This window comes from Ostrinia furnacalis, unplaced genomic scaffold (assembly GCF_004193835.3).
Source record: "Ostrinia furnacalis isolate ACB-3 unplaced genomic scaffold, ASM419383v2 OfSCF0780, whole genome shotgun sequence".
NCBI lineage: Eukaryota > Metazoa > Arthropoda > Insecta > Lepidoptera > Crambidae > Ostrinia > Ostrinia furnacalis.
Genome location: NW_021131019.1, coordinates 377,795 through 404,824, shown reverse-complemented (window position 1 = coordinate 404,824; position 27,030 = coordinate 377,795). Strand labels below are relative to the sequence as shown.

The 27,030-nt window shown below is 34.8% G+C and overlaps 1 protein-coding gene across 4 annotated transcripts in view; it reads left to right on the top strand.

Moving 5' to 3' along the window:
• Positions 1-27,030, top strand: part of RapGAP1 (Rap GTPase activating protein 1) — a 111,710-nt gene that overhangs the window by 26,844 nt on the left and 57,836 nt on the right. Inside the window, exon 1 of one of the 4 annotated variants that reach the window (XM_028300762.1) lies at positions 3,459-3,686. The exons of 2 other annotated variants lie outside the window; for them this stretch is intronic. In XM_028300762.1, coding sequence (XP_028156563.1) covers positions 3,564-3,686 — 123 coding nt within the window. In that variant the 5' untranslated portion in view covers positions 3,459-3,563. Of the gene's footprint in view, positions 1-3,458; positions 3,687-14,838; positions 15,031-27,030 lie in introns of those variants that run through there. One more of the 4 variants, XM_028300763.1, reaches the window with a different exon arrangement.

Below are 27,030 nucleotides of genomic sequence, written 5' to 3'. Positions count from 1 at the left end.
CTGTTTAGGTTGAACTTTTATTAACTAGCGAGCATGCTCGGGTTATACATTAGTGATGTAAACATTGTTTATAGTTGTTTGCCAAAGAGCACTTTCCATGTTAGATCCTTTGTGTACCTGAGTTGTTTGATAGAGTTAGAACATCTTCAGGTATAACTTTGATGCAAATGTATGAAAGTTTTATTAAATAGACAGTCGCTATTTAATTAAACTTAAAAAGGAAGATAGGTAAAAAGAGCTGATGAATACACGATCGTGTTATACAGTCTTTACAATTATTCCTATCACTAAAATTGCGGGACAAAGTAAAAACACTTCCTTTTGCGACTATAGCGATATTAATTTTATCGCAGCTCAAGAAAACTCCACAGAGAATATTTAAATTAATAAACTTAGCCCGTTTCGTTGCCCATTTTCTCAAAGACAAAGTGTTGAGCGCACAGCTTTAAAAAACCTAAGTGCATCGGTAGAGTTCTAAGGGCTTCCGCCTCAAACTTTTCAATCGAAACAATTTGGAGCAAGTTTATCCTTTGAAACGGCACATCCCTATTTTGGTAACCAAATTGGGTAACTGTCTATCGGTAAACAAAGCTTTGTAGATTCTGCTTCCAATTTTTGTGGAATTTAAAAATGAGGTATTTCTCGGAGCGCACCCATTTTGAGGCGCACCTAATAAAGCGCACCTATGTTATATTGCCCTGGTGTTTTGTATTCATCTTGGTAGACATAAAGTTTAAAATCTTTATATTACGTTAACATAGGTGCGTTTTAAGAAATAGTTTAGGTGCGCCTCAAAATGGGTGCGCTTCGAGAAATACCTTTTTAAACATTGTAGCGATCAGCTTAGACAGGATGCTAGAAAGTCGTTAATTTTACCAATTATCGGCATCTTTCGTTGTGCTCTACAAAACTTATTGCTAACAATGTATCGTATTTGTTACATTCGACAATAAAATACTTTATTTATCCCAAACAATAATCGTCTGGGATACGCGTTACAAAATCTGATTGTCTCGCTTCAAATCACAAAGAGGGCTAGAGACAGAGTATTATTTCAACTGAATTTTTCCGAGCATGAAAGAACATGTCTCAATAGAATTGGAATAATTGTTTCATCTTCAAATAGGACAACGACCCGACTTGGAAACTTGTTCGAGATTCAAACAGCAAATGTTTTTGTGATTCACTCTGTGCTTAATTTTAGCAAATTATGACTGTCAAATTATGTTCCGCACTATGTAATTAAATGATTATAAACTACGAAAGACGTATACTCCCGTATTAACCAACATGACTATGAGGCACATAGTGCGCGTGGACGCACGGTGACACACGAACCAATCACAGAGCTCTATTCAACGCTGTGCGTTCGATTTGCTGCTTCACTTAAGCAAGCATCGTTTGTGAATACGGGCGTTAAACTAGGGCTCTTTCCAACGTAGAGTTATTTCTTTTTTTCACAGAATTCTGTTAGTGACTTGACTTAGCCAATACATAAGTGTCCTTTACATACTTAGGTATACTAAAATAACTAGCAATACTGTAAGACCTTGTCACATATTAGTATTTGATTGAAACGACACTCCACTTCAAAGACAATTGCGTAATTACCTTACGCATACAAATACAGAAAAAAAAACTTGTTCTATGTAAGTATAGTCTACATAAACTTAGGCAGCGCTTGAACTTTATGCCTTTAGGACAGGGTTCAAAATCAATAGAAGAATTTTCTTTTTCGGTTAGTGATGTGCGGTCTACTGTACCTCGATTTGAAGGTACAAGGCAGTAGTGCTAATAGAATTACAGTATTCCCATACGAACTGAAATTGTGTCCAATAAAATATTCAAGGGCTACCTCAACTTCGATCTACCCGGGACCCGCGGGACCATAATTTGGGCTAAAATAATGAAACGGTGTGAGTTTCCTTGCTATATTTTATTCAGTGCCTTGTCTTGTCGCTTTCGTGAATAACTTTCTTGTATAACTGATGTCTCCGAAGGACTGCTTATTTTACTTTTGTTCTTTGTTACGAGTTTTGGCTGCATTTGTTACTTAGACCTTCAATTACGTGTAGGAATGGTTAGATATTTTGCCAACATTTAATTTAAATGTTTAATTTAAAATTTAAATGTCATTTTGGCTTATTAATGGAATTTAATTAATACAATCAAGTGACCGATATTTTGCATTAATTAATAGTTTACTGTAACATTTAATGATAACGAAATAAATTACAGCTTACTTATTTCAAATATTATACTTAACTGTTTAAATCACTTTTGTTTTACACGTGTGTAATGTCCTTGTTAAGTGATGTCCGATTGCTATTTTGTTTCTTTCATCATACCAAATGTTTCATGTAAAGTTAGATACTTGACACGTGAATTACAAAGGCACCTTCCCTAACACGTGCATTAGAAACTTTTTAACGCTCTCTAAAAACACTTTTTAAAAGCAAAACTTCTTCAAACGCTTAGAAAACTCTCGAACTCTTACCACACTCTAGAAAACAAAATAAAATCGCTTTTTGCGCCCTCCTGGCGGTCACTTTGCTCAATACGACCGTCGTTTGTTTATTTTCAAACGTGGAACATTACTCTTTTGTCTCAAATAACCTCGCGGTCAGACTTTTCTCTGTTCATTAACTTTTCTTTGAGACAAGTGGAGTGCCGTGTGTGTTGCCTTTTCCTTTAACTGTTACATGTTATCCCAAATCCAACTTTAACGCTTTGTGTTTTGGTTGAGTCTTCATTAGCAAATGAAAATGGAATATACAAGTTAAGTATGTTTGTTCGCAGTCTTGATTTCGGGGTTGTTTAGATTGGACACACCTAATAACGAACGGGTTTCCTCTTTATGGTGTTTGCTTTGTAAATGAGTCGGGATAACACTTGGCGTGATATGGATACAACTTTATGTTCGGTGTTAGGTACTGTCAGCGTAAATAAGGATGTTTTTTGCTTGTCTGAAAATTGGGTAAAAATAACTCAGGTTAACATAATTACGTAAGCTTTACGTTATAAACAACATGTTCATATTAGAGTTAAAACTGACTGAAAAATAGTTAATGGCGGTATGTTATTCTGTATCCAAATACATACACTTTCATAACGATAAATAATCTAAAAACATGTTTAATTAAAACAGTAGTAAAAAGCGCTCTTAAAAATCCAACTTTGCATTAAAAACACACTAAGAATGCAATTCTCATTTAGAAAAAGCACTTAGCGATTCGCTATTAGTAACGCCTTTAAAAAAGCGAAAAAAGTAGATTAATGAATGCATTTGTATCTTTCTTTCCATTCGCAAGGATTATGCGATTTGCCGAATTAGCGTTTACACCGTCTGCGTTGCAGCCGTCGTATGTAAATGATCCTTTATCACAATATTTTCCTGGTGCGTTATCAGTAGCGTAAATACAACACACAGAAGCTCACACCAACATTTTCCTGTGCTAATTCATACGGGACGGACGTTCCATTTGTGTTCTAAATTTGAAAGTGTTCGGAATTTAAATTTTGAATTTTGAATTTCGAGTGTGGAAATGTAAAGTGAAGTGAAAATGATTAAAACGTACCCCACGCCCGCGCCTCGCAGGCTGTCTTTGAACTCTATAGTGGAGAAGCATTTTTTTAAAAGGAGAAGTTCTAAGGATTCGCCGTTGGTGTCGCCAATATCCGATGATGTGAGTTCGTTACTTTTTATTTTAGAAATATTATTATACAACAAAACTGGTGGTAGAGTCAGTCGGAAGTGTGTCAATACTATTAGTAAATTAAAACACAAATGTCTAAACATGGTGCTGTTAAATACTATATCCAACTACTGACTGAGGTCAGTTCTCACTAAAAAAAGTGAAAGGGCATTTGCAGGGTGTAAAGTTTACACTGTAAACGAAATTTTGTGTCGGCCTTCTTCAAGTTAAAAAATGTTTTTGTTTAAACATTTTTTAAAATAAAATAAATGCTTGTGAAACTTAAATACATCCACAACTTCTATTTAACACGCATGCCTATTGAGTTTTTATGTATACGGGTGAGATTTGACCATAAAATGCACGCACTAAAATTGCCAGTATAACGAGTTGTGTAGCTAGTTAAATTCTTATTGCAATAAAATGTTACGTATAGGTAACATTGGTTCCAATATCGATAAACCAACAAACGTGTTTTACTCTATCTCGTTAAACTGACATGTTTGCCCTTGAAATTGATCCAATCTTATCTACTTGATTACAGCACAGACGCTACTCGGAAATATGCTAAAATATTTTCTGCTTTGAAAATAACGAGTGACGAGTACTTACAGGGATCACGCTGGATTCGTTTTCGTTGCGTATCTAGTAAAATGTCACGCACGATTCTTTTTGCGTTGGATATTTTTTGTAGGCCTACTCAATCTTTCGTTTTTCTTTTTTTATATTTTTATTTTATCTTTTTTTTTAAATTAATATTTTTACACTTTTTGTATGATGGTAATCTGATAGTATTTTTTTTTATAAGTTAGTACCTGATACTGTCGCAAATTCGGCAAACCGACCACCTGGCGTGAACGCGCGTACGCATCGTTGCGTTGCCTTGACGTGATAGGGGTGGGTTGTGAAAAATATACTAATATCTAAGATCTACTCGTTTTTGTGTAAAACAGATGGATATTTATTTGCTAATTACCATGTTATTTTAAATTGCTTGAAATGTTTAACGGGTGTTTATTTATCACTGTTTAGATAATTTGACCTTTAATTAATTAACTATTTCTAAATATATTTTAATGTGATGTTTAAAAGGCCGGAGATATAGTTCATTTTGTTTCCTATTGAATTTAAGTAAGTAATAAATAGTAAAGATTTTTTTCCAAAAGATTTTGTCAATGAAACTAAACTTGACTCCTAAACTTTCGTGGTCGGTAAATTGTTTACTGCTTTTCTTTTACTACGGTTAAAGGATCAAACGAAATATAGCAACCCTAACTACCGGATATACTCTCAACGAACCGGTTTCTTTTCCGACGCGTGCGCAGCTTATCGCACTCCAATTACATTTTTAAACCGTCTTAGGGTCACCATACACGGGCTTCACGCCACAGCCACAGAACGCCGCTACCGCTGCGCACCTCGCTGGAATGCGATTCTCCCTTCCTTCGTTGGGTTGGCCTGTTAATCAGTATGGACATGTATGGAAGTGCGTACATTACACCGATTTGGTATCGTCCGATTCTTCATACAAATTAGAATCGGGCTCAACTATCGGCCAACTTAAAGTCGGTGGTCTGCGCCTAGGTTTACCCACACTTCCCCGCGTTCGCTCCGTTCCGTAGCAGTGTCGATGTGACGTCACGGCTGTCAGGTGCGCAGTTAACTCGACCGGCTTGTACATACATTTTCGTGTGGCGGCCACCAGCGTCAACCAGCGGCATTTTGTGGCTGTGCCTGTGGCGTGAAGACCGTGTGCGGTGACCTTTAAAGGCAGCCAGGTACTTCACGTATGCAATTTCATGCAAGCATACGAGTAATTGAGTGTTCGAAAATAAATATTCATGCTAAACTTGCTTTACGTAATTGCTTTATTCCGAGTGAAATTATTGTAATAAACATCCTTTATGAATAACGTTCTCTCGAAGGAAAGTTTTTGAACTAATTATCAGAAAATTATTTTAATTTAAAATAAACGCCAAAGAGTATAAAATAATTAATTTGCATTTTTATTACTCGAGAATGAATATGTATAATATTAAGTTAATAGATTGCACTTTAAATTTGTATTTTTTATTAAATAAACTTTGTACGTGTACCCGTTTGTTCAATGTGGGGGACATTAAAATAATTATTATGATCAATAAATACATACGGGTAAAATACTATCGACAGGAAAATTTGTACTTAACCTAAAATCCTACAGACATGACTACGGGTTTTCTGTGTTACTATATTTGTCGCAGCATTGTTAATTATTTTAACTTAGTATTTTAATTGTTATGTATCTCCATGGTTCTAACCTTAACCCAATTAGTAACAGCAGACATCTACGTTAAAATAATTAGTTAAATGGTGGTTATTTTCGACTGATAAATGGTTTCGCGTTTACTTATGTTAATCAACTCAAACATTGTTTAAAACATTAGTATTCAAAAACAGAAAGTGCGTTTGTGTTTTAGTATTCGTGTTATGCCTAAAGTTTTTATATTAAACGAAAAAAAGAATGAAATCGATTAATATAAAAATGAATCGAACAACGCCTGGACCAATTTTACTAACTCTTTTTTTTTTAATGTTCACTGAAGTAAGTCCAAGGATGGTTTTTACGGCGAGAAATTTGGAGTAATTTCCGGGAAAACCCTAAAAACAGCACTTATTTCAAGCGGGCGAAGCCGCGGGCGGCAATCTTGTAATTAATAAAGTAGTATCTTAAACAGTTGTAATAGAGACGATTATGCAACAAAAATGTGTAGACTGATGTGCTGTCAACTGTACGTAATGTATGACTCATAGTTCATCGGCTAATGTCGCCTCAGGGGGTTACTCCGAAAAGCGTTGTCCAAATTTTCGAATGTTGCCATCCCTCTCACGCAAAGCCAGATGCCAACATGAGCGACTGTGACAGATAGACCCTAATCTAAGTTAACAGCGTGTCGGAATAGCCCTGCAGGTTAATGGTGACAAGGTCGTACAGCCTTCAAAGTAACGATAAAGGCTTTCTAGTTCTATTCTACGCGATAAAAACCAGTCGGATGGGTAAAAACAGGAAATGTCACTTCTGTAACATCTTTTTAACGTCAACGTGAAATTAGAGCATCAGTTATTTACATAATATGATAGCACTTTATGAGGACTCGTTTTCAATAGATATTTCTACACTTAAACATGGTAATTATTAACTAATTGAGAAGTAAGAAAAAACGCAGTAATTGAAAATACCTTAATTTGGTTGTTAGCTTAATTAATATAGCAAACAAGAATATGAATAAAACTCAATTTGTTACTAAGCATGCAAACAATAATTCTTAAATGTTACTGGTTTTAAATCATATGAATGATATTTCATTCTCTACAACCAGGAAGGAAATCATACATTAGTTTGTTGTTAATAATTGCTAATTAAGAACATTTAAATCAATATGAAATGTGTAAAACGTCTGCATGCTTAGTTCCGTGTTGAAAAAACATTATTAGCGTAACTTAACTGTATCAAAATTAATAAATTAAGAGCAAAATGACGGTTGTTTAAGTGAAAAGATAATGCGATTCAAATAACATATGGTTTGACGTGTGTTGCCATGACAACGGTTGCGCCTACGCAGGTGTTAACGACAGCTGTCATTCGCAACTTTTTTAACTTAAATAAAGGGACAGTTGTCTGTCAATTTAGTTAAATGTATAATATTGTGTGAGGAGTATTTAATCGACATTGCGTGTAATTGTTATGCATATTTATTAACTAAATGAAAGGATATAGGACGTTGACGTCACATCAAATTAAACGCGGTGCTATCTTTTACGTAGTTGTGATTGGTGCTAATAAAAAAGTCTGTTACCCAAGTTTAAACTCCTAAATTACATTCTTATTAATAGAGATGCATACTATCGTTTAATCGAAAATATCGTTGATAGATCACTCAATCATCGATTATAAAACGTTGTCTTTTTAACGATTTTGCTCATAGACAATGCATGGCTCTTCACGATATCATAACGATTTCTGCTGAATCCGAACAGTTATGTCTAGATTTCTCCTATTGTATGCAATTGTATGATCATTCCCATGCAAAGTTGTTAAACGTTAATTGGCCGCGAGTGATTGACGAGACTTTGTTTAATTTATGTGAGAGAGTGCCAAATGACTGATCATCTGTGCAATCGCAATGTGGTTAAAGCTAGGAATTAGGTTAATTATTATAGTATTGTTAACTGCGATGCAGATAATTCGCGCTGTTGCCAAGCAGTGGTAAGCTAGTGCCAAATTTTAGCTTATATCATTATTGACACATAATAAATACATGGATTGTTGCTACAATCCGTGTATTTATATTTATATTTATATTTGGACGTTGAATCTCCTTAATCAACGAAAATTAAAGTAGTTTTCAAATAAATGAATGGATGCTTGCTTAGGTCCTTATTGCTGTAGAAAATCATGAAATAGGTAACGATAGTTTGTATTCATCTTCCAGTAATTTCCTTTTATACATTTTCTTGTACTGAATTGGTATAAGCTGCATATTGAGAGACTCGATTTTCTTGGAGAGTGCAGCTGGGTTGTAGATGTTGGATGGAAATAGGGTTGCCAGTCGCAATTATGAAATAGTTTTTCCCTGGAACTAACGCCCGTATTCACAAATATTACTATGAGGTCTCACAGTGCGCATGGACGCACAGGGTGACACACAAACAAATCACAGAGCTCTATTCAACGCTGTGCGTTCGATTTACTTCTTCACATAAGCAAGCATCGTTTGTGAATACGGGCATAAGCCTTCTTTGGTTGGGTTGTCGTTTGTAACAGTCAATGTGTTTGTGGTAGAGATGATTCTAACTTCTATGTAGCTCTACAGCTACATGTAAAAGCGATTTTTAAAAGTCTATTTGCAGAAAAAAAGACTTACCTATAATTTTAAATTTTTAAGACGTTCGCGGCGTTTCAATCATACAATCTGTGTTATTTGTGTGTACAGACTTAGGCACATCGTCATCAAGCAACCTGCAAAAAAAATGCATAATTAGATTGGTTATTTGTACTACTACTTATTTCAAAATAATACTAATGCCTTATTGAACAACAGCCCTATATTGGAACATATCTGAATCTAATACAGAGTCTGTCTTTATGTTCACTCTGTTATGAACTATGGATCTTCGCAATCCTTATATGGGTTCGTCTGCTATCAAATGTCTTGTATTGCGAATACTTACAGAGTTTTCTCAGCGTAATACTCTCTCAATAGCTCCAATCTATCCAAAATACAGATTAAAACATAAGATTACTTTGGCGAAAGAAAATAAAAATGGAGACGTAGACGAGTATTTGTGAAGAGAAGTGAGAAATGTATTCCGTGTAAAAATATCTTTCCATCTAAGTACCTCAGAGACTTGAATATCTACGAGTATTTTGTTTTGCTATTTCTGAATACAAAATATTATTTATTCTCGTGAAAGCTAAGATGTGAGAATTTTTATTGCCTCTTCCTATCAATGTATAGATCAAAGGAAAATATGACTGATTTATTGAATGATGGTTAGATATTTATTAAGTCACAGAATTTTCTTTTATTATAAAACAGAAATTCGACTCGCTAGTTCTTCATTTGCAATATTATGCCTAACGACAGGCTTCGAAAGCTAAAAAAAAGCTTTATATCAATACGTCAAAGTTAAAAATTGCATACACGTTTGGCAACTGTTTGAACAAACAACATTTTTATTCAGTCCGCATTACTCTCTATTTGCGTTGCACCCGTGTCTGCTCGTTACTTTTCCATTCGAGTGTACGCCAAAATCTTATTTATTTAAACACAGCGCGGCTTTTCCTAATCAGGGTTTTCAGTCTCCAATTTTAATACAAAAAAGTTACTTGTTCGTTTGTTGTTTCAAATAACTTGGTGTAGTGAAGATTCTTTCGGTATATTATTTATGCTTGGGATTTTTGAGACGTTGAATCCCTTGGTTAGGAAATCTCTGACGAAACGTCATCGAATTGAATAACGATGCAGATAACGTTTTAAACGTACCTAGTACCTACCTACTTTTACCATAACAATACATCTACAGATAGGGTATCCTTCAAATGTGACACCCCCGACACAGAGTAGATAATAGAACAGAAGTTCTACCTGACACACTTTGCGTTATCATTAAGAACCTTTTAAATTGCATACAACCCCTTATGCTTCGGCTTCTTATCTAAAGAGGTCTGGGGTAGATATGGCATCTGTTTTGTTTTGTCACTCAACTGTAACACAGACATGGGAATTTATACCTACTATTGTATTTGTCAGATACCTATCTGTACAAAGTTTTCGTTGTAAATCTTCTTTTGTTTGTTAAATTAGACTTGTTTTGTAACGCGAACTTAATTAACTGTTCACTGAGTTTCCATTGCGTTGTAATTTTAGATATATGCGACACTTAAATCTTTAATCACTTTTCTCGGTATTACTCTGTGATTATAGGTTAACGTAGATTGAAAGAGAAAACGTTTTCCACAGATTAATCACGAATCAGGTCGATGATCCATCTGTCAGTGACATTTCATGGACACCGATCAACTTTTAATTGCAGTTTGTATCGTGTGATTACACGATCTGTTACTGAAACGTTTTCATGTCATTGAACTAAATGGTTCACGTACCGCGCGTGTGTGGTTACTTTATAATGGCGTCGTTGTACCGGTTAACTGTACGAGTAGTTACTTAATTATTGATATGCGATGAAGAGCACTTAGATGTTTTGTTTTCTGGCCAGTGATTAATGAAAACTTGCGAGAGATAATAGCGTTTGCTCGTAACTGCTTGATTTACGGCAACCTATAATATTATGATTTCTATGAAATAGCGACTGTCAGCTGTTAATATCTGTTCTTAACTTTCTCTATGAAATGTGATGAATATAATTTATTTGAATACGCACGTTTGCGCTGAAAGAGGCAGTCACTGTGAATATTTTTTACTGCCAGATCACCAATAATATTAGTGCATTTATTTTTTATGGCAGCTGAAAGTTAGGCAGTATGAATTTATGAGCTGTAACTAAAGTACTTTGATTGAATTGAATTTAAATCAGTACTTTTAGGTTAGATTTTGTTTACGTTTTGGTTTTATTATATCGCGAATCTGTGGTCGATCGGTGACTCAAGCAATGACTCACGAGGGTTCCCTACCAGTTTGATGCTGATAATTGATGACTGCGGCCGCAACCGGTTTAAGATTCAGAGACAAGTTACCACATTGTTCTGCGGTCGGGTTATTAAATGTCTTTCAAATTACTACCTATACGTCACTGTACGTCATAGCAGACTACAATGTGCTTACCATGAGTTTACAATAACGTACTTTTTAGCGACTTAGTCAAAAAATATGATACAGATTATACATACAGAGCCCCATAACGGTTACTTTCAAAAACTAAGGTTGGGTGGTACCATCTTACTTTAACAAACGTCAAGTCGTCAAACTCTATATAAAAGTACCGGTTATGGTTATAGTTACGGTTAAAGTAAAGTAACTTAGCCTTAAATTCTCATAGATTTTTTCACGCACTCGCTAGCGAGTACGTTTGAAAATCAGTAAAGGTACAGAAATAGTGAACAACTTTAGTAAAATTGGAGTAGTATTAACAGCACCCTTAGTGCTCTTTTCAGGAAACCATCTAATCTAGCTTCTGGAAGGGTCTGGTAGTATCAAATTAAGTGCACAATTAATAAATTATTTACAAGCAATAACAGTTTGTGTTCAGTCCAGTAGCAAGACTTCAGGTAGCCGCAATATCTGAGTCATAGGTGCCTTTTGTATCATTGCCAAGAGGTCTAGTCCGTGAGGTTAAACCTCATCGAAATGTAAAGACTTTAACCGAAAGACATTGAGTCTAAATTGCAAAAGCAAAATTATTCAATAAAAATTGTTACGCAAAATGGGAAGGCACAGTAGGCTGATAGTGTTTATAATGCAAAATCATGCTAAAAGTTCTTTAATTCAATTTCTTTTGAGAAATAAATTCTTAAACCTGAAAGTTCTCAGAACTCATAATACAATTAAGTAGAGCTATGCGTTTTAATATGCAGTCGAAATCACATTAGGCATAGTTTTGAACAGCACCTATGACAGTGTCAAGTTTGATGTGCCGTCGTCCGTTCAACTAGGACTGTACCAGGAAGATGTTTGCTGCTTGCTGTTATTCGCATTTACTGATCCTCAACTAAATGCCTGTACAATACACGCACATCCTCTGATGATTACCGGAATTAGAAAAAGACGCTACTAGGTATGTAATTTTCGTCATTAGAAATTTCCTTATTCAAATATAGGCCCTTTCTATGAGACTCACAAATATAGCTTGCTCTATCACCACTTCGGGACAACATATGGGCTGGTGCTGAGAAGAAGTGCTTACGTTCTTTACGTATTTAGGGCGATACAGTAGAATATAAAAATATTCGTTCGTTCGTTCGTTTCAGCCGAAAGACGTCCACTGCTGGACAAAGGCCTCCCCCAAGGATTTCCACAAAGACCGGTCCTGCGCCGCTTGCATCCAGGTACTTCCCGCGACCTTCACCAGATCGTCGGTCCACCTAGTGGGAGGCCTGCCCACGCTAAATTAATATAATAAATGCTAATTAATATTAAAATTTAAATTAATATTTTAATATTAATTAGGAGCAAACTTACCATTATTATCTCCACTGTGTTAAGTATGCAATCATCGCGCAAACAGAATAATCGGCGATGGAGTAACTGCAAACGCCGTGTGCAAATAGAATAAGCAATGAAATACTCTTCCATTGTTCGCCTCTTATTCTTTCGGTTAAATATTCGGTTTTAAATTCAATACGGTTTTCCATTTCATTTGCAGATCGAAATATGAGACATTGTATGTTAAACTTTGCCTTGTTTATGGTTTGTGTCCCCTCTTTAGTACTGACATATTTTAATCTTTTAAAAGCATTCAATTTATACTCTATCTATACTAATAATGAGAGAGATTTGCATTTTTGTATGTTATTGAATAGGCTCCGATACTATACTGGACCGATTTGAAAATTATTTCATCATTAGAATAATTTTTTTTCTGGGGGCGTAGTGTGAGTTTACATCAAATGTCGTCACTAGTGGGTGCGTAAAAAATAACAATAAATGTATGACGGATTGTACAGCGCCCCTAGCGGGAACTTTCAAGAACTAAAGTTTTCATACATTTTTTTAACGCGTTCACTAGTGAGGACTTTTGATGTAAACTCAAACTAAGGCTGCTGATGAACATAAGCATATAATTTTTTTGTGAATCACCTACGAGTATCTCTGCCCCGTGCGATGTGAAGCCGGGGCGAGCCTCTAGTGTTATAAAAATGTATGTAAATTTATATTTTTAAGTTCATAATTCTTTTTATAGGTTACAATCTTCCTGCTAATTAACAGTAACATACATTGTTTCTCTAGCGGTTTTGCTTCATTGGGCATTTAGTTTTTTCTTGTGTTACAATTAAACGCCACTTTAACTTCCATAGGTATTTCTTTTGTTTATCAAATTGCGGTTTTATTTATAAACCTTGGCTTTCAATTTCAGTTAGGAATACGACCTCAATAGAAAGGATGATGTATGTTTTCTAACACAATCGTAATGACAATCCATGCCACATGAATAATATCTGCCTGAAAATACGAATAAATTTAATAATTGAGTAGCTTTTTAAATAATGACATTATGACTTTCCACGTGATAAGATATAGTTGTCCAACACTGAAGTATCCCAGCTATGGCATTGACAGGAGGGCGCTACTATCAATACTGGATTATTGTTCTGATTTGACCTGATGATTCAGAATCACTTACTATATCCCTTCTTCTTAATTTTCTAGGATCGTCAAAAAACCATGGCCTGATTATGAATCATACTCTTTGCTTTTCTGTGAAAACCTATGATCAGTATCTCAACTGGGTAACCTTTGTTTTGTTTTTGCAAACTTCAACACCATCTGGGTTACGTACAGTTAAGCAAACATCGTTAAGAATACTAACTATACGTATTTTCTGTGGCATTCACACTTGTTTAAAATCACTCGTGAGTACTTGGCGCATTCGGCCTTCTCTCGATGTACAGAAACGTCGATTATACCTACAAACGTTATCATTGGCATTTCGACAGACAGATACTTAAATATTTTGAATGCCTCATACGATAAAGTGCCTTCCAAGTGAAATACAATAATAATGATTGAGTTTCTAGCGCTTCTTCTCAGCACTGGCCCATTTGTTGTCCCGAAGCAGTGATAGGGTTAATACTGGGACGTGTAAAAGTGCTTTTTAAAAGTCTACTTGTGAAAATAAAATGATTTTTACACACCTTCATAATGATATATCCAGTCGTTGTATTTTAATGTCGACATCCAATTTAGGTTTTAATTACTAAATACTAATTGGATTGACTCTATCTGTTTACGTATTGTATAGAAGAGTAACAACGTGACTACAAAACACTGTGATACCAACAACAATAGAGTTTGAGGAATATTATTGTGTATCTCAGAAATGAGTAAGGAAAACAAAAGCCTAATAGGAACGTATTAACATAAATGATTACTCCATTTAAGCTGAAAATCGTTTGACTGTTATTCGAGCTTTACAGTTCACATTAGCGCGTGGGATTACACGCATTTGCATACTTTATTAGTACTTGAATTGCTGTAATAGCATGCGACTCTCATCTTTATTGCTCCATTCAGCTGTAAGGAAGTTTGAACTTGTGGGTAAGCGACTGTACTTATAAGGCAGTGTTTTTTAGTTAATGCGTGAATATGCTAGAGCCATCAGTCGGCTGTGACGCTCGGGTTATTGTAGTCGAGTTAAAAATAAGGTTTTGCAGCACGCTCGAATTATTTTAACGCTTCCTTATGTTTCGCAGTTAAAATGCGCGAACGTTAGTGATTTGACGTAACGTGCGGTGCGCGGTGGCATAACTTTTTTGTGTGTGGCCAGTGTATAACAGGTTAAGGACCTTAGAAATATAGTTATAAGGACTAAATTAGAAAACATCTGTGTTGTTTTCCAAAAAGTTTTTACTGTGTCTTGTTCGCGGTTCTCAAACTGTATGCAACCTTTTCGTCTAACTAAATTTAGCCCGTATCGACGTCCAAACCGTACTATTTCCGGCGAAAATAGTGCAACCGTCCTGTATTTATTACGTGCTCCGAATAAATTTGTGTCATCATCAAACAAGCTCCTGTCCTGAAGACCGGGAAGTGCTATTTCGGAGTATGATGCAATGATTCACTTGCTTAACTGATTTCGTCTGGGCCAAATGGATAATCAGGAGGTGTTCATCTTCCAAGTAAGTTGATTAACCTTGGTATTCAACAAACTAAACCGCAAAGAACCAGAAATATTTTTGAGTTATATTTATGTGGTTTAAAATTGTTTCAGTGTAGGAAATACTTATTGACTTTCACTGATGTAACGAACGGCACAAAAGAATAGTTCCCCAGATTTTGTTTTATTAGCTTGGACTGAATTTTTAAATGCGCAAAGTCTGCGTCCAGGTCAATGCCTTTGCGTAGGTACCTAGTTTGACACGCAAAGAGACTTGCCACAGCAAAAATGCTTTGCTTTGCTTCATAAAGTGAAGAGAAACATACTAAAATAAACAAGGATTCTATAATATACAATAAAAACAAGCAAAAGAAGGCTAAATCTGTTATCGGTCAGTCCACCGCATAACGAACTGCAGCAAAATAACTTTCTTTATAGGCAGTATATTTCAGACGTTGCAGCGGAATAGTGTTAGAAAGCAAAGGAACGTGGCGTTCCATTCGGGTGCATCGTGCATTCGCGGGTATTTTCGATGTGTCTAAAAATTACTATCGACTGGCTTTTACCCGCTGCTTCGCCTATATAAATCATAGCTAATATACTTTGATTTATAAACAACTAGCTTTCTGCCCGCATTTATAATATTAGAAGGAAGAAAGAATTTACTTATTTGGCCGGCCATGTCACGTCAACCTTTATTTATTGATGTTCTTTTGTTTATTATTTGTTGCATACATGTATGAAATACCGGCTCAATAAATTATTTGATAGAAAAAAACAAATGAATTTTACCGTCGACGCTGTCGCGTCTTGTAATTTCCAACTTAACCTCGAAAGTTTTTACAAGTCTTAGTAGAGTTCAAAAAACTCAAGAGCATATTTCTTAGAATGCTTTAAAGAACTAACATCTAACTTAATCATAACTATTAGTAAAATAGTTATGTTACATTTATATTTTACAATTTAACGAGGTATCGTATGCATGAAGTGGTGAAGTGAAGAAAATAGAAGGTACTTGTATGTTTAAAGGGAAACCGTTCAGTTGCGAACTGTTTAGTGCACATTTCAGCGAACGCTATAATTAACCGTCTTCAAAGCATTTCATTGAGTTTACCTGACATGTGTATCATTTATGTATTTCTTCTACCTACAAATACCTAAATTACGTTTTTGCTTAATCAATCAAGGTAGCCTTTTACCTTAGTAAGAAACTTTCTTCCTTCAAATGCAAATTGAACATTTAAAAAAAAAATTGGGCCAAGAAAAAACACAATGATTCTGCAAGTTAAAATTGCAATCGAGAGAACTGGGAGATCAAAATTAGAAATTACGCGTGTAATAATCATAAAAACCGGTATAATCGTATTTATTACCAGTATTTCACTCAATTGTGTTTGCTGATCATTATCATGATGAGACTTGATACATAAAATATAATGTAAGGGAAAGTGTAGATGCGTTCGTAAAACAAGCTCGACTCTATTATTATGGTACGAATATCTTGTGAATTTGAATATGCCCACTATAGATCTAATAAAGATTGTTAATAACAGTGTTTTACGATGTCAATTACATGCAAAATGACCTTGAAACAAAAACGAAAGTGTATTTATTTACGAGTATATTTATGTAATATTACTACATCATTTTGTCGGTCAATCCTATTTTTTTAATATGAATAAAAATAATTTTAAAATTATTGCAACAATTGACGATGTAAACCAGTTCAAGTAGTTGTTGTCGAGTTCGTTGACTCTTAGATACAGATAAAAAATCGAAAAAAGATATTTTCGTTCACTTCTCCTGAACGTGCAATTATTTTTCTTTTTTTTTTCAATATCGCGCTTTATAGATTTTTATTTTATTATAGAAAATATCACAATATAACATTTTTAGTTATCATCATTTATTTCATTCATATAAAGCCGAGGACGTTCCCGATTTATTTCTGTCACTGCGGTCGTTGACTTAATAATAACTTTATTGCAGCGATTCTAGTTTCATCAGAGGTTTTATTTGCGGCCATTTTATTTTTCTCAACAGTTTACTGGTTTAATAATAACAATTGATAGCTAAATGTTCATCCCGCTGTTTGTTTATAATGAATTGCCGTTGAAGCGTTTCATGCAATTTCAGCAAGTTTAGTAATTAATTCTTTTAAATAGTTGACTCTTATTTAATAATTGACATTTCAAAGACATTATTTTGTGACTCCGCTTGCGTGGATTTTATCGCACGTTCATTTCAGATTATAAACACTTTAATTGTTGTCAAAAGATTTCATGCAATTAACTAAAAAAAAATATATTAATAATGTAATTGAGTTCGCCTTTTTTACCGCAATGTTTGTGCGATCAACATTGATTTAGAAGTTTACAAAGAGATACTGACTCGCTTTTTAGTAATATTATGTCAAATACCTCACGATTCAGAATCGAGCACGTATCATTTTGTTTTTCATATTTTTGTAGCTCCACACTCATGGTCATTATTAAACGATATTATTAGAAAGGTTCTTCGGGACAGACCAGCTAGTTCCATGACCTTCACAGTTATACATTTTTGACCTTCTTCAGTAGATCTCAATGTGTATCGGCAGATGGCGCATTACGGTTTGTGGCACAAAGAAGTGTTAACAGCTGTCGATCGGCCAATGGATATAAATTAACGTTTGGCAAGCAGTACCGCCAGCTCATTCGCCCTTGAAAATATGTATAGAGCGTATTTGACGTGTAGTCAAAGTCATTAATTGACACTTATTTTTTACAGTTCCTTTCTTTTTTACAGTAGGTGTAGTAGGTAGGTACATATCTACACTGTAGGACAAAGAATGCCTCAAAATTTTTCCAATGACCCTATGAACATTATCCATTAATTCTTGAAATAGAACTATTGTTACTGAAAGTGTTGATTCATGGTATCCATAGACATTTATTGAATTTTTATTTAATATTCCAAATCCATTGCCATCAATTTTCGGAATTCGTAATTGAAAATGTGATATAATTAATTCTCTTTCTAGGTAACCAAAGACCACAGTGTTTAAGGCCAAAGTTTTTTTAATCATTTTGAGATCTGCCTATTGACTTTCCTCCTTACTTTGAAGTGGCTGTTCTATTCATACTGCAATGGAAGTAAACCTTCATTCAAAGATAATGGAGTCTAACCTAAACATCCTTTCGGTTTTAGGCGTTAACGGTATTTATTGGTAATTGTGTTTCCTTCGACTAATTACTTAAAGATTACAGTTTAAAACGTCCTTAAACGAAGATAAAATAAAATAGGTTATTATGTTTGAAAAATTAAATAAAACACTTTATGCTGAATTGCACCAAAAATCCTTCAAAGAAAATACTATTAAAAGTGACTTTAGATGAAGTGATTGCTTGCTTCTGAAATATTGTAGTAACGAAGGACAACTACTGAACCCTACACTGCGCGTGGCACGAACGACACGCACTTGGCTAATTTTTAAACTTGATGTACCCCTACAAAAGGGAACTGGATAAGCCTCGTTTTTCAGAGGACATAATGTGTTACTGTAATATAATCTAACCAGGATGACTTAACCACTCAAGGGTAATGTGGTTTGTGTGTCGTGAAATATTTGCCGTTTTGTTGTTATTTGAATTATTTGCGGTTAAATTAGCTTCTAAAATAATGACCTAATATTTGTTTACTATATTTGTGGTGGTGGTTTGACCTTCTATCAAAAGTAACTGTATAAGTAAAATTTATAAGCTACATTATTATGCTAGGAATCTTTGCTTCGTCAAAATAAGACTCAGTATAAATATCTTTACAAGATGCTATTAAGCTAAACTTCTCATGGTGTCGTCGATGGAACTTTACAAGATCATAATTATCGGAGAAGTTATATTCTATTTTAAAGAGAACCTTATAAACTCTACACAAAGTTCTTTTCTATTGTGAGCTTCTAGCATAGGGTCTGCCTCGTTGCTTGTTGAAGACTTCCAAGAATAATCTTACCTTTTCAAGCTCAGAGTGAATAGGCAGTTTCCAGAAACCATCCTAGGTTTCATCTACATGTATATTGGATACATTGCACGGATTCATCCTATCTCATTATCATCATTTAAGCCACAGGACGTCCACTGCTCAACATAGGCTTCAATGACTTCCACATTGCCCGGTTGGTAGCGGCCTGCATCCAGCGCCCTCCTGCTACCTTTATGAAGTTAAATAAATAAAAGCTTATCACAGAACTAAAATGAGATAATGCTCTCTACATAACACAGTTAACAGGCATAGTACAACAAATCAATACCTATCAAAACTTATCAGTACCAAGAATTACTCAATGTAACCTTTATCTCGGTCACATAAGCAGGGCTTACCCTGCACACAATTTCTATAGTCGCTATCTCTTTCGCATATACCAGCATCTATTAATAAGTGAAAGAGACAAACTCGATATGTTTTACAGGATTAGTAATACGATAAATAAACTAAGCACTTCACGGTCGAAAGGACCTGAATGATAGGCAACTCGATCAATCCAATTGGGTACATATTGAACCAACCAGTTGAATAACATTTGAGTACATGTATAAATACGTTAGGTATTAGCTATTCAATACATGTAAAATGGAAATCGGAACTGCATCTATTTGATACGAGGTTGTAAAATTTAAGTATCTTGTCTAAGTGTCTAAAAGGTGTGTAAACATACGACTATTTTTGGTCAAGAACAAATTCATTCAAAGATTTTGATTTGGGTACAACTTAAGGCACCTATAAAATGGACACGAGGAGAATATTCAATTTTCTGTCAACGGGATTCTTACTGCAATCGTTTTCTACCTGAAAACAGCAAAAATGTTAAGGAAGATTGATGAATGCAACGGAATTTTGATTTAGCGGCACCAGCTCGCATCGGAAACTTCAAGACCATTCCACGTGATAGGTCTCTTCTTTGGACTCTATTTTTATAGACGTAAGGGTTATATCCAGGTATTATACATTATCCGACTGCCGAATTACTAGTGCGAGCTGCTAGTAATGTGCAATGCAGTGAAAACCGATGCCGAAACTGCCGTGAACAATGTTCATTCAAGTGTGTAACCAACAGTGTACATTACGTGCCTCACCTTAGCAGGAACGGTATTAAAATTATCCGTTGGTTTAAGTTAAATTGCGTAGTGTTGATCGTTTTGTTGCAATTTTCTAAGCGCATGATCATTGCGCAAACTCGAATGATTCAATCGCTGAAGTTTTTGCGTGAGCTTGCCATGTGTGTAATTATACAAATACATATTGAGTGCATTGTGCAATATTTCATGGAGATTCCCGTAAGTGCATGTATATTGTATATTCAAGTATCTAACAGTGACGATTCAATTGACCGATAGCCTATAGCGTACTTTCAAGCTTCGTTAGTGGTTCACTAGGTATTGGCCTAGTTTTAAAATCATTAGCATCTCAAGGATGCATTAATTGGAACTTTCTTGAAGTCATTAACACGCTGAATGAGATTTTATGTATGTAGGTACGTTCTTTAGCATTTTATACGTACATTAACATTAACACTGATTGAGCTACATCATTTGAGCAGGGTCATTGGAAATGCTAGTCTTTATGGATCAAGAAACGAAGGCACGACCTAATTTATTTATTGAATTAGACCGACGTCTGACATTGAGGCTTCAATGGGAATTCTAATAGGACGAGGGCTATACAAAACTACTTTTCGAGACGAATTGCGATCATCACTCACGAGTGAATAGGCCGGCTAAGTCCTGATAAGTACGGATGCTACAAAACCGTTGATGGTAAAAAAGTCATCATTAATCATTCTGAACTGCTTTTGGTAAAAAGATTTTCAAAGGACGTACGAATACTATAAGTAGTGATATGTTACTTTATTAAAGTAACGACAGCATTCTAGGAAGATCAATACTTTCTGTAATCTTGCTAACACTTTAGATATTTAACCCAGTTATTTAAAACACACCCGAACCCGTTACAAGCGCCGTAATCCGTAACATGAAAAATAACGTGAAAGGAAAGCGCAATTTTCAACAACGGCTCTTTGTCATTGTTTAAAAAACACTAAACAAAAGAATTTACAGCGTTAAGCTACTCTAAAACACATTTCGTGTCCCGCGAACAAATGTGCCGCGAAAAATAGCGTAAGTAAAATTATGGTTTATTTCGCTGCACTTTTCCGTGTTCACTAGCGGCCCTAATGAATGCTCTTATGTGCCTATGCAACGCGTTTCCTAGTTTTTCTCGTGGCACCGAACGTTTTACGCCCTCTTAATGTGGACGTAATTGCTACCCGACTGCACGTTTGAAACTTTCGAAACGAAAATTGTTACGTTTGTACGTATATACGCTCTTGAGTTTTCTTCCAGGTTTAGTTTAATTCATTTCTGGAATATGTGTAATGGTATTTGCAAGCAAGTTTTGAAAATTACGTTTTGCTTTTCTTGTTATAGCGCTAAAACTCAACAAAGAGCATGCATACTTGAGTACAGTCTCAAAGCGTAAAGTCATATTCGCTGGAGTAGCGAGTCCAATACGTGGAAACATAGATAAGAATATCAGCGGAATCCTTGTGTATTTGATTCTATGTACTAAAGTCCTTATCTAACGAGTGGTCGGATGTAAGTCGGCTTATTGTAAAACCCGCTAAGAATTTTCCTATTTTCTGCCGCCAGGTGCACTCTCCGCGAAAATGGGAAAATTTTACTTATTCCATTTCTCGGTCGAGCCGCGTTGAGCTGTGCGCCGAAGCCACTGAGCTTCGCGTAAATCCGCAAGGATAATAATAAATAATAAACATTATAATATATTATTAATAAATGATTGTGGAATATTCCTTTTGTGAAACAAACAAACCTTCAAAGAATTTTCCTACACGTGAAAGGAATGCCTGGAATAAGCCAAGTAATAACAGAAATAAATAATTTCAAAAAAATCAAAAAATCAAAATCAAAAATATTTATTCAGTTTAGACCACAAGTGGCACTTATGAACGTCAATAGAAAATAATAAAAAAAGAAAAAGGTAGCCCTTATGGGGCACTTTACATGTCTCCTTATCTTTTGGGCCCTACCAGCGCTTCGAGACAAACATATGGCAAGTGCTGAGAAGAAACGCCGGAACAAACTCAGTCACCACTTATTGCCAGGAATTATCTAACGGTAAGAATAGTCAAATTTAAGTACATCAAATATGTGCAGACTGAACTGACCACGCATCCTTGTCATCAATATAGTCTCGAACCTTGTAGTACCCTTTGGACATAAGGGTATTTTTTATATGTATCTTAAATTTGTTTATTGGCAATTCGACAAGGTTGTGTGGTATTTTGTTAAATATGGTAATACATTTCCCCAAGAATGAATTACCTATCTTATGCAACCTAAATGATGGAACAGCAAGTTTATTCTTATGTCTCGTGTTAAATGAGTGGACGTCAATTCTTTGATTACGATGTTTTTTTTTATTCGTAAATACATCTAGGTAAACAAAAGGTTCTTTTATTACACTAATATTATAAAGAGAAAAGATTTGGTTCTTTGTTTGTTTGTAATTAATAGGCTTCGAAACATCTGGACTGATTTGAAAAATTCTTCCACTATAAGAATCCTACATTGTTTCTTATGGACATAGGCGATACGAACTTCGACGGGTTAGCTAGTCTATGGTATTATTTACTAGCTTGTGCTTCAAAGTTCTGATCAGGAGTTGCGATCTCCACGCGATTAAATATGAACGATTGTGCTTTGTGACTTTGCATTCATTAAATATGCTTACGATTACTCGTAGCATATGCCATTGTAATCTGATTTGGCGGTTGAATGCCGTTCGATATGTAACGTGGTTAGTTTACTAATGTAGGTACATATAATCGACGGCACATTGGACGCTACATTTTTGTTGCAAAGTAACCCTTATCACAACTGCATAAGAAGCTATAGTGTCTAAGTTTATGTGCCTTTGTCTGTATTTGTATAAGTGGAGGACGCGCCATACAGTCTGCCAATACAAGAATGATGTAACGAAAACTCGCTTTCAACTGACATTTGTTTAATCATACGTTATCACTTTCTCTTTATCATCGTTTAATTTATTTGATTTGATATCAAATGTGATAGTAAACACGTGTGATTTCCATTCTCCACTATGCCGTGGAATATTTTAGAGGTCAATAAGTATTTTTCTTTGTGTATTTAGTTGTTTGTAAGGTAGTCTCTACATTGTATGTACGAGTATGAGTTTATAGTACAAGCTTTGCTTTGTTTAGGAATTTTAGGTGGTGCTGTGTAAAATTTTCAAGAATAATTTATTAGTACTTACTTTTATCGAGTGAAAATCATAAGTAACCCTTGACTATACAAAGTTCCTCGAATCGTTTTATCATCGATAAAACAAAATCGTGCTATCTTTAAAGGAAACGCACTTTTTCTTTCATAGCAAATTCGCCATTTTTCTCCTCCATTAACATTAAAAGGTCCTCCGATGTTATCATGGTAATTGCAAGCCCCATTATCCCCGTCTTAAAGATTAGCCCCGATTTGCCCCGGGCAAGTATTTCTATGCCAATGATCGATTTTATCGCGCACACTTTATTTTTGGTTAGCCCCGATAAAGATCGTTTGTGATAACATTATCTTTTGTTGCAAAATTTGCCTTTGCTTAGCACAATTTATTCTTTTCTTCTTGCTTTTACATCCAGTTAATTTCTCAATTTATAAAGCTGGGTGAATCTTGAATACTTTTTACTTATAACTTTAGTTATGTAGTCGGGCAAGATATATTCGGGGGTGTATAAGTTCCCTGAAAAGACAATATACTAATGAGGAATTTAAATTTGAACTTGCTTAACCTCCATTTGTACTCGACCCTATAATAGTAACAGTTCGTATAACATAACAGAAATACTAAAAATACTTGAAAGTTTCATGGAACTAACCTTCTATCGGATACTATTTAAAACCGCAGTACCGAAATAGATTTGTCGGAATAAAACTATCGACCACTGTCAGAATATTGTATCCATTTGTGTCTACAGAAACAATAATGGATTCCATCCAATCTGAAACTGGAATAGTCGTCACTTCGAAAATGAGACCAAATGTGAGAGATTTGTCACGCTGATTGAACTACAATAAATAGGATTGTCATCTTTCTTGTTTAATTCGAGATCACTTAAGAGAAAATGTTATTGTAAATTATACGTAACTACCATAACAGTATCGATAAGGTATTTTTTGTTACAATATCTGTCGTTACATTACCACAATAAAATAGCGTTCTCATTCTCTTGGGAAGGTGTTACAAAAATAATGATATTATGTGTTGCACTAATGCCTTTTTAATTACACTGCATCTGTGTAGTAAGAACCTATAAACTACATTGTTTTGTGAAGTCGATTTATTATGTGTTACTCACTCGCAAATCATAGATTAATTACGTATCATCTTCAATCAAATGTACTCTCAGTTTTTGTTTTAGGCAAATTAATATGAGCTTTCATATGTCGCAAAGTTAATACTATCAAAGGCTTTTAAAAGCTCTGTCTATGATGCAGTTATTCAGATATGAGTTTAGTCTCTCAAAAAAGCTCATCAAACACCTCCACTCACGAGCTTTCGCAACTTTTATTGCATATTCAAACTCAATTTCAATGAAATTTCAAAGATTTTTGGTGCCGTTCCAAAATGTTACTCATACAGTATTTTGAGCTTTGACATGAACACTTAGTCTGAGTTGTACCATCTTACTTTGACTTTAATAAATGTCAAAAATCTATCAAACTCCATACAAAAAGCACCGGTTATTGTTAAAGCTACGGTTAAAGTATGCTGGTGCAACTCAGCCTTAGTAGGCATATTATTTAACTGAGATTCATTCGAGAAGTTATTTTAAATAGGATTTAATGTAATGTTTGCATTATTCAAATGTACGATGTAATAATCATGTCTTCATAATGATGCTTGCTTAGGATCAAGTATTTCAAGAAAGACAAGTAAAATTATAATGTGGATATGTCTTTGGCAAGTCTTGCAATGGTAATCGTTGACTTATGCAACTTCATTAATATTCAGTACAACACAGATTTACTCGGTAAATAAATACATTGAATTCCGGATCTGCAATATCTAAAAATTATGAATAGTATTGTTAGGTATTTATAAAATCTTACCATTTAGACTTAAATTTTATAAAAATATGTTGTGATAAAAGGTACAATATCCTTTTTACAGCAGTTTGTTTTAGCAAATCCCTAAAAATTAGTAAGTATTAGGTTATCTTTGTCTCAACCCTTAATTGGTATCTACGTTCACTTTCTACATTCTCAATTTATTTACCTCACCAATTTGATATTACCCCAGAAAACCCAGAAGTTCCCACTTTCCCAGATATCTTTATCATTTGCTACGAACCTTATACGATTCCGATGCGATTCCGATGGTTTATACCGCCAATATCTCTCGAGATATGCCCGTACCTTTATTTCTGCGATTTATTCATGTCTCCGCATAAATTTTTCGCTATAGGAACTTCGCTGGTTTTATTTACTTACGCCTTTTTGAAGCAGTACAGTTATGATCCATATTGTATCGTAATAAGGGTTTAAGTTTTAATTTGAGACCTAAATGTATCATCTAATATGGCACTAAATTGACCAACCGCGTTCAAAAATTTAGTCTAGGTAGGTTTCTTTTTTTCTTTATGGCCAGTGAGAGTTAAAGACAGTTCTAAATTTAAATTCTGGTGAGAACAAATGACTGAAGTATGACGTCACAGGCGACTTTATTACCGGGTCGTTCTAAAAACGGTGTGCTGGTCACTTAGCTCTATAAGGAGTTGTAAATATTATGCGGCTTTATGTAGGTAAATACACTCCTAATTCAATTACGTTACGTGTGACCTCATCTAGGCAGAGTTGTTGCACTTATTATTATGAGTATTATGACACATAAGTTACCACTGGATTTAAGTATATGGAAGTAAATAGAGCCTATTAATATACATAAATAAGATGCCAGTGTTTACCTTGATTTGCCTTCGTCGAAACTAAAGCACAGATTTAGATAACATTTCGAGTTTGGCTTATTTCAGTCAAGAAAATAAACACAAAAGCGGCAAATACACTCGCGCCTCGTCTCTGTCTTGTTAATTTAGCGCATGTAAAACCTTATTGTGTATTATAAACACAATAGGCGTTTCAGTCAAATTTATCAGCGGAGCACAAACGTCTGGATTCCGGTCTAATCTGGGATAGAACGGCTTTGCATGCCTCCACCGAGCTCGTGTATAGTCGACGAGAATATAATCTGGCAAAGAAGAACGGTCACGCCCCATACAAAAAAAAACCCAGACCCGACAGAAACGAGACATAGCTCAGTTTTTTTGTCATGTCTTAATTAGTTAAATTATATATTTTTTATATTCGAAATCTATGTATAACACCAAAATATTACCCTTTGTTTTTGTTCAGGCGTTATACAAAAACTAATACAAAATGCCTATTTATCACCAAAATTGGTAAATGTATGTACCTAAATGTCTATTACAGCTGCTATGGAATGTATCTAGGTGACCTGGAGAAGATACAGCCGGATTATACAGGGTGGAAACGAGAAGTTACAAAATCCAAAAATTCAATGTTACCAGCTTCCATAATCTGTAACCTATTATTGGTACCATTTGAAAGAGCTCGTGAAGCACTTTCAGAATCAGTAACTAGTTTTTCGATATCTTGTATAGTTTAGAAATAATCGAGTGAGATCACTTATCGTTCCATATGTATAACCACCCTGTATAATCCGGCTGTATCTCCAGGTCACCTAGATACATTCCATAGCAGCTGTAATAGACATTTAGGTACATACATTTACCAATTTTGGTGATAAATAGGCATTTTGTATTAGTTTTTGTATAACGCCTGAACAAAAACAAAGGGTAATATTTTGGTGTTATACATAGATTTCGAATATAAAAAATATATAATTTAACTAATTAAGACATGACAAAAAAACTGAG